Genomic DNA, 9,732 nt, shown 5'->3' on the forward strand with positions numbered 1-9,732 from the left:
AGCAACTATTAATTTTATTGTTAAATAACTAAATTACCCTCATAGCAATGTGGATCTTACTGAATAAAATTGTGTTTATTGATACGTGTAAATATACATTCAAATATGCACGTATGATATATGTGCACATACAATTGCCCTTATATGCACATAAGGGTTAATTTGTAATTTAGCTTGCAACAAAAATTTTCTTTTTTTATAATATGTGAATAATAGCCGTTACCCCATTTATAAATTTCCTAAAAACAACACATAGGAGTGTTGCCTATAACAAAAATAGCAATTATAACAAAAACAACAGTCGATATAAAAGATTATTCATACCAACAATAGCAAAATTGTCCAAATCCTGTGTCATAAAAGCATAACAAAAAAAAAATCCATAAAAACAATCAATTATACCAACATTGTGGCAAAACTATTAATCTTTTGACTTTTTGCATATGAAATGGGGAGGAAGACCTTGACTTACATATTGTAATGCTCAACTCTTTAAATCACTCATGGTCTCCCATTAGTTCAACTTTTATCATTGATTCCTCAATACTCAACAATCATACTCGTAGAAAATCAAAAGAAAAACAGAAAAAAAGTACATACCTTTGGCAGTCTCAAGACTTTCAGGTACAGTGAGATCATACCATCACAATTTCGTAATTGTGAGAGTTGTTTCTTATTTCATCAAGTACATAATTGCTTTACTTGGAACAAAAATCTTAGTTCAATTGTTGCAATATTTTTGGAGCTGCTTCTTAGTAGTGAAACTAACGGAAACATAATACACACTTTTGTGTATTGGCAGGGTCTCAGCGTCTTCAAGATAACTTGGCCAAAATTTTGGTTGTCCAAGATTGTAAGGTAAAAGGATATCATACTCCATCTTAATATTGAAGTTTTTTCTCACTGCCTTCATGTTATATATGGCTTTTCGAGGCATAAAAATCACAGATTACTTCCTTTTGTTTCAACATGGATTTTTATCATAGTTGCAAATTGAATTTTTGGGGCAAGAAAATTGAATTTTATCATAGTTGCAAATTCTTATTAACTTGGAGAAGATAAAATGTGAACAGAGCCTGTATGTGGGCTGGATCTAGGCCGTAATGATATATATATATATATATATATGTGTGTGTGTGTGTGTGTGTGTGTGTATTTATTTATTTATATTTATATATTAGCCCAAACATATTCTTCTGTGTGAATGTATTAATTCAATCTTCCCAATCATCAATTTTTTTTTTGGGATCCATACAATTAGATCTTGTTGAATCTAAGTCAAAATCCAAGTTTTGGTGTCAATTTTATGGTATAAGCAAAAGGATAAATACACATATACATACCATGGGAATCAAGGGTATTTAAGTAGATGCAACTCTCAAGAGTTTTGCAATATACTTTTTGGATTTAAAAATATGTGCAATTCTTTGGATATATCTATAAGTGTAATCGTTTGGATTCCTAACTTGTAGCCAGAGTTGCATCTCATGCTTTGCAAGGTAGGCAAAGACAAATTGGTTGATAGTCGAGGTATTTGATCAAATACAATTCCACTAGCTTTCCTTGGACACTCCCGGAACTTCCTTCACGAGGGCCATTGGTGGTCTGCTCTGCTGTTAGTTCAACTTATACCATCCGTTCCTCAACACTCAACAATCATAACACCTAATCTTGGCAGAGTCTCAAGGTTTTTAGCTTCCTCAAGTTTTCTAGTCAGTTTCAGGTATAATGAGATCATATCCGTGGGAATTTAGTAACTGTTGGAGTTCTTCTCTTATTTCACCATGTTATACTGATAGCTTTGCTTGGCACCAACATCTTGATTCAATTATAATTCATTCATCAAAACTCAACTATTATAGTCCCGAAAGCGAGACCGAACTAAAATACAACATTTTGTTTTTTGACAGGATCTAGCGGTTCTCAACTTCTTCAAGTTTTCAAGAAAACTTGTCTTGATTTCAAGGTACAATAATATCAAACTTGATCTTGAAACTGTAAATTTTTGTAGTTGTTTCTCATTTCATCATGTTATGGTTAGATTTGTGAGGGCCAAACATCTTGGTCACTTGTTCTTCTTTCAACACACGGAGTGCTTTGTTCAAGCTTTTTACACAATCGACAGTTCTTGGCAAGAATTTGTAACAAAGGACAGAATGAGATGATCCAAACCTGGACCTAACTAATACTACCAAAACTAGATCCGGGGACAGGATGGATCTATAGGAGTAAATTGATCCTGTTGAGTGTGGAAACATATTCGGATTTTGGCCTTAATCTTATAATTTATAAGCTTTTGCATAAAATCTTGAATTTTTATAAAAATTTTCTTACACCAGATGCATATCAATTTTTTTGTTATAAAAAAAAGTTGCATATCAGTTTCATTTACTAAAATGCATAATTGAATCAGCATAATTGGACTACTTCTTTCTACCAAATTAAATGTTTTAGAGCACGTTATGAGTTTTATGTGCGTATGAAATGAGGAGAGTAGTCTACTGTAGTACTGTAGCATCCTTCCTTTCAATTTTTTTTCAAAAAAGCAAAAAAAAAAAAAAGAAAAAGCAAAATTGTTGACATATTTTTATCTAAGTAGGATGTTTTGAGACATTTTCTTCTTCTTCTTTTTTTGGAGAAAAAAAAGTGTTTGAGCCATTTTTATCCTGTCATTTTTTAGAGTACAGCTCCTATTACCTATTTCGTTTAGATCTTTAATTTGATGTACTCAAAATTAAAATTAGGAAAAATCGTCCAAAACGTCCTTCACATTTTGTAAAATAACTTTTTTCATCCCTCACTTTTAAAAGTGTAATTTTATATCCCTTACAAATTCACATCGGACAAATTTAGTCCCTAACTAGGTTTCCGATCATTTTTTGGCCGGAATCCATCATGTGCAAGGCACGTGATCATTTTTGAAGGGTAAAGTTGTCAAATTATATTTTACATAATCTGATCTATAGTCCTCCACATTTTATAAAATAAATTTTTTCGTCCCTCACATTTTATAAAATGATTTTTTTTATCCCTCACATTTCACAAAATGAATTTCTCTATCCCTCACATTTCAAAAAATGAATTTTTCATTTCTCACTAATTATGTGTGTGAATACATTTTTTTAAACACATGTATATGTCTATTTGATTTTGCTTAATAATAATAGCATAAACACATGTATGTAATTGGGCCCAACTTGTGGGCTATCTTCTCTTTTTGTATAATTATGACTAATATTTACCAATAGAACCTTAATTTGCATACTCTTATTGTATTTTGACCGAAAATAGCTTTATTGGCCAACTTGACAATGAATGCAAGATTATTTACTAGCTAATACCAGATGAAATCAAATGATCACGTATAATAAATGGTATTCGTATTGTTAAGTAAAATCAAATAGACACGTACATATATTTATGCTATTCGTATTATTAAGCAAAATCAAATAGACATATACATGTGTTTAAATAAAATGTATTCACACATTTTTTTTAGGTTTCCCTCACATACATAATTAGTGAGAAATAAAAAATTCATTTTTTGAAATGTGAGGGATGAAGAAATTCATTTTGTGAAATGTGAGGGATGAAAAAAATCATTTTATAAAATGTGAGGGACGAAAAAATTTATTTTATAAAATGTGGAGGACTATAGATCAGATTATGTAAAATATAATTTGACAAATTTACCCTTTAAAAATGATCACGTGCCTTGCACATGATGGATTCCGGCCAAAAAATGATCGGAAACCTAGTTAGGGACTAAATTTGACCGATGTGAATATGTAAGGGATATAAAATTACACTTTTAAAAGTGAGGGACGAAAAAAGTCATTTTACAAAATGTGAGGGACGTTTTGGACGATTTTCCCTTAAAATTAATGAAATAAAAAATTACACAAGGTATCTAATCCAAAGGCTAATGAAGTAGGTTTTCGTGCATAGCTCTTCTTATCTTTTTTGTTTTGGGACAAACAAAGAACATGATGAAATTTTTTAAACAGATGAATCATGCACTTTTAAAAAAAAAGTTAGCCGCATCAAGTGGGATAAATTTACACCACAAAATCAATGGTGCAATGATCGAAATATAATACAAACTTTTATATTTTGGCATAGTTTTGTAGTTCTCAACTTCTTGAAGATAACTTATTCTCATTTCAAGTTACAATGATATCACATTCAACCTTGATTTTGTAAATTTTTGTAGTTGTATATTTAGATTTCTAAGGCCCAAAAATCTTGATCACTTTTTTTTCGCCCTTTCAATACATAGAGTGCTCTCTTCAAGCTTTTTATATAATTGACATTTTTTGGCAAGAAATTCGGATATTATTGTAGGTGCAAAAGTTTTGTTATCAATTCTTTAGAGAAGATGAATGTTTGGACTACTAGCTTGCTAAATTCCAGAGCTTACCATGATGTTATACTTTATAATCAACGATCATGAAGATCCCCTTCTCCCTGATTAATTCAGATATACAGTTCTCTAAAAAGAACAAGAAAATTTTTGAGTTTAAAAATGTCTTCAAGGGCCAAATGAAATAGAGTAATATTAATAGGAAAAATAGAATAGTCAATTAGCAAAAATTCGTCTGACATATTAATGAGATAATGGTCAAAAGCTTGAAAATCGAAAGTGATTATACGTTTGATGTACCTAAATTAATTATACGTTTGCAAATTTGTAGAGTAATATGAAATTGGCTAGTAATAGGACCTTATGGTTTTCCTGGATCTAAACAAAGGGCTGTAGTGGGGCCGATTCTTGGGCAGAATGAGCTGATCCAAATCGGGATCTCAAAATCATCAAAATTGGATCTACGTACACGATGGGTATTTAAGAGTAAATTGATATTCAAATTCATCGGACCTTGTCGAGTCTAGAACCGGATCCGGATTCATTTATTAACATATTTAATTAAGTCCACCTAATTGGATGACTACGTGCTTATGTGCTCTTCTTCCCTGTCTAATGGGAAGGTATTAGAGCACTTTATTAGAGCACTCCATGTTTATTAACATCCTCCTTCTCCTTTTTTAAAATAATGTATTTGAGACATAATTATCCTGACAGTTTATTAGGGTACACTCTTGTTACCTATTTCATTTAAATTTTTTGATTTGATACACTCAAAATTTAAAAATCGATAGAAAAGAAAAACAAACTACCTTAGTAATCTATTTGAAACACTAATGAAGTGGGTTTTCATGCAATTTACTCCACATTGATATTTCTCCACATATTGTAGTAAATATTGTATTTTTGCCAATGGGAAGAATCATAGATGAGCTTATAGTTGCATAAATATTGTGTTATGAACTTTATTAAGCAACGTGCAGACCAAGTTTGATATATTCTTGAATTCTATGAGGTCTTTAATTGGTTGATAACTGAATTTTTAGAGATTTTCTTGTCAATTGATAGGTAATGGAGCTCACTGGAAAATTAATGGAGGCACTTGGGAATTTGGCATTCGACAGAGGAAGTAAGTATTTCTATTTGGTTGATAATCTAAGGTCGCTCGAAACGAAGTTGCAAAGATTACGCAACAGGAAAATTGACTTCGAGTCGAAAGTGAAAGTTGCAGAAAGATCAGGTACTAAGAAAAGGAAAAGGGAGGTTGAGAATTGGTTTGATGAGGTAGCCAAAATAGAGAATGAATTCGTTGCATTGAAAACGAGCATACAAGAGGGTGGATTTCTAGAAAATGCAATTAGCAGTGGGAAAAGAGTGGAGAAAATGGACGAGATTGTAGAGCAACTGATGGGGCAAAGTGATAGTGATCATTTTGGTGAGCTTTGCCTTGAGGCTTCTGAGAGCAGAGGTGAGCCGCGAGAGATAACAGAATTATTTGGAGAAATGTTTCGCAAAGGTCTGAAAACAATCACGGCGTGGTTGGACACCAATGAGATCTTAAGGATTGGGATCTGGGGGATGGGTGGCGTTGGCAAGACTACATTGGCGGAACACATCCATGATCACCTCCTTGAGAATACTCAATCCTTAAGGGTTTATTGGGTTTCTGTCTCCCAAGATTTTACCATCAAAGGGCTGCAAGGTGACGTTGCTAAACGCTTAGGGCTTGATCTGTCACACGAGGATGATGAAAAAGAGAGGGCACGTAAGTTGGGTGACAAATTCGAGAAAATGGAGGAAATGGTAGTGCTCATATTGGATGATGTTTGGGAAGAATTTCGTTTAAACAGCTTAGGGATTGGTGCAAGAAATTGCAGACTGATTTTGACTACACGCTCATTAGAAGTGTGCAACCGCATGCGATGCCAAAGCAAATTTGAATTGAAAACTTTGGACACAGAGGAAGCTTGGGGTTTGTTCGAGCGTACACTTGGCAGCGAGACCGTGCTTGACGGAGGTTTGAAAGATACTGCCAAGTCCGTTGCGAAAAGGTGTGGTGGTTTGCCTCTTGGTATTGTCGTAATGGCTGGGAGCATGATAGGTGTGACCGACATCCATGAGTGGAGAAATGCATTGGTAGACTTGAAAGCTGGAGGGAACGATGAGATGGAAGAAAAGGTGTTTCGCATCCTGGAATGGAGTTTCAATCGCCTAAATAAATGTGAAAAGAATTGCTTCTTGTATTGCTGTCTTTATCCGGAAGATCGGAAAATAAGAAGAGAGGAACTAATAGACCTGTTTATTGGGGCAGAGCTGATGTCAAAACGGGAATCATGGTCAGAAGAATTTGATCAAGGTCACACAATATTAAACAAACTGATTAGAGTTTGCTTGCTAGAAAAAACTACAGATTTCGAAGGGGATGACCGTGTGAAGATGCATGATTTGGTCAGAGACATGGCATTAAGGATCACAACGCATGGAAACTCCAAACCAGAGAGCAGCAGAGTTGATGTACCGCGATTCTTGGTGAAAAGCATGGGAAAGGGAAATTCAAAAGTAACAACACTGGAACAAGAAAAGTGGACACAAGATCTCCATGCAGTCTCCTTCTATTCAGATAGATTTCAATATATAAAAATAGAAATTCCACCAGCCTGGTCACCTAATTGTCCTAAGCTCTCAACCTTGCTTCTTTCTCGGGTTTCCATAAAAGAAATCCCAGATTCATTCTTTCAGCACATGTGTGGACTTAAAGTTTTGAATCTATCTTGGTGCTATGGTATAACAGAGCTGCCTAATTCTGTTTCAGACTTGGTGAATCTCACTGCCCTGATTTTGGGGGATTGTAGACGCCTCCGATTTGTGCCACCACTGGGAAAGCTCAAGCAGTTGAGGGATTTGGATCTATCCGGAACTGAGATTGAGGATTTTCCTGAAGGCTGGGAGTCACTGGTCAATCTCGAAAGGCTTAATTTGCACCGTTGTCAGGCTGTAAGACAAAAGATAATACCAAAAGGGACATTTTTCCAATTTTACCGTCTTCAATGGCTATTATTGCCACCCTACAGTATGATACAAGTTAATGATCCAGAAGTGTTGAACCAATTAAAAAGTTATACAGGATATTTGTCTTTAACGAACTTCTATAAAATTACTCGGTGGCCAAAATACTATACTGTTTATATCAATGACATCTCAACTGAGGGTCCGTTTTATAAATTGGATCATTATGAGGACCAGCAACAATTGCATTTCCATCAGTGTAAGCTTGGTAGAGGATCGAACAATCTGCCAGATGATATGGAACGTCTGAGAATCGAGGATTGTGAGGGCATGGGCATTAGGTGCTTGTCAGATGTTTTTAAGAATTTTATAAATTTAAGCCACTTATCTGAATTGCATATTAAGGATTTGGTTGGAATAGAGTTCCTCTGGCAATTGTCCTCTGCTTCTCCACGTCATCAGTTGGAAGTCTCGTCTTTTAGTCCACTCTGTCATCTCGAAGCGCTAAGCCTCAGGAGGTTGCCAAATCTGGTTGGTCTTTTTTACGGAGAATCAGAACCATCATATTTGCTTCCAGCTGGCACCTTTTCTTCCCTCAAAGAATTGAGCATTTCTGGATGTCACAACATGAAGCAGCTATTCACAGTGCAGTTGCTGCAGAACCTTCAAAATCTTGAAACATTAACAGTTAAAGATTGTAAAGGACTGGAGGAGATAGCAGCAGATGGCAATGGAGTAGGACAAGGAGGAGGAGAAGGCACCCAATTGACTTCAAGTGAAGGAGCCACCGCCACTGTCACCCTTCCGAAATTACGGAGGTTGCATCTGAATCAGCTGCCACAACTGAAGAGCATTTGCAAGGCAGCCATGATCTACGAATCAATTGAGGTTATTGCAATATTTAATTGTCCAAATTTAAAGAGGCTGCCTTCGTTTCTTTCCACCATCGACGGACCACCATATTTGCTTCCAGCTGGCACCTTTTCTTCCCTCAAAGAATTGAGCATTTCTAAATGTCACAACACGAAGCAGCTATTCACGGTGCAGTTGCTGCAGAGCCTTCAAAATCTTGAAGAATTATACGTTGAAGATTGTGAAGGACTGGAGGAGATAGCAGCAGATGGCAATGGAGTAGGACAAGGAGGAGGAGAAGGCACCCAATTGACTTCAAGTGAAGGAGCCACCGCCACTGTCATCCTTCCAAAATTAAGGCGGTTGCGTCTGGATAACCTGCCACAACTGAAGAACATTTGCAAGGCAGCCATGATCTGCGATTCAATTGAGGATATTGAAATATTTAATTGTCCAAATTTAAAGAGGCTGCCTTCGTTTCTTTCCACCATCGACGGACCACCATATTTGCTTCCAGCTGGCACCTTTTCTTCCCTCAAAGAATTGAGCATTTCTAAATGTCACAACACGAAGCAGCTATTCACGGTGCAGTTGCTGCAGAGCCTTCAAAATCTTGAAGAATTATACGTTGAAGATTGTGAAGGACTGGAGGAGATAGCAGCAGATGGCAATGGAGTAGGACAAGGAGGAGGAGAAGGCACCCAATTGACTTCAAGTGAAGGAGCCACCGCCAATGTCACCCTTCCGAAATTATGGAGGTTGAGTCTGGATAAGCTGCCACAACTGAAGAACATTTGCAAGGCAGCCATGATCTACGAATCAATTGAGGAGATTGCAATATTTAATTGTCCAAATATAAAGAAGCTGCCTTCGTTTCTTTCCACCATCGACGGACCACCATCTCTTCCTAGCACTCTTCGTAAAATCAGGGGAGATAAAGAATGGTGGGAATCATTAGAGTGGGACAATCTGTGTGCCAAAAAAGCCCTCGGCCCATTTTTTACCATAGATCGGTGCCGGTGGGCTTGGCGAAGACCACTTGTTTGATCAAAATCCTAACTGGTTCTCATGTACGTGTTTTCTCCCCTTTCTTTGAGGTTTTTTTTCCCCCCAAAATGATCTACTTCTCCACTAGCATAGAATTTGCTATTGTGTAGGAATCAATATTAATACTTTCCGTATTGAGCTCAAGGTTTTTTTTTTAACTATCTTGAGGTGCGGAACTGCTAACACCTTTTGAGTTGTTCTGATGGGAAAATAGATTTAAGTACATTAGTTTCTCTTTCTTTCTTATTTATTTTTGAGTTCAACGTCGTTATAAATTTCTTTATGTCATTTTCTTATTTCATTTTAAGCTATTGCATGTTCTCTGTCTTTCTCCTATTTCTAGTGAGGCTCAAGTTTTCTTCTGCTGACAACCTTCCCTATAATGCTGAACTACGAACTGCGCCATTTCTTATATTCATCCATACAATCTGCTGCATACAGCTTTTTAATATTTTTTAATTTTT

General features: G+C 35.8%; 1 protein-coding gene across 1 annotated transcript; it reads left to right on the plus strand.

The window, feature by feature from the left end:
* Positions 1-489: 489 nt before the first annotated feature.
* Positions 490-9,247, plus strand: LOC113771623 (probable disease resistance protein At1g62630; the record flags this gene model as incomplete). The annotated part of the gene is made up of 5 exons (XM_027316196.1): positions 490-624; positions 803-858; positions 1,473-1,723; positions 1,911-1,966; positions 5,432-9,247. A coding segment is annotated over exon 5 (3,813 nt), but the record flags the coding sequence as incomplete, so codon positions are not given.
* Positions 9,248-9,732: the final 485 nt, after the last annotated feature.

The sequence above is a fragment of the Coffea eugenioides genome, chromosome 5 (genome assembly GCF_003713205.1).
Source record: "Coffea eugenioides isolate CCC68of chromosome 5, Ceug_1.0, whole genome shotgun sequence".
Lineage (NCBI taxonomy): Eukaryota > Viridiplantae > Streptophyta > Magnoliopsida > Gentianales > Rubiaceae > Coffea > Coffea eugenioides.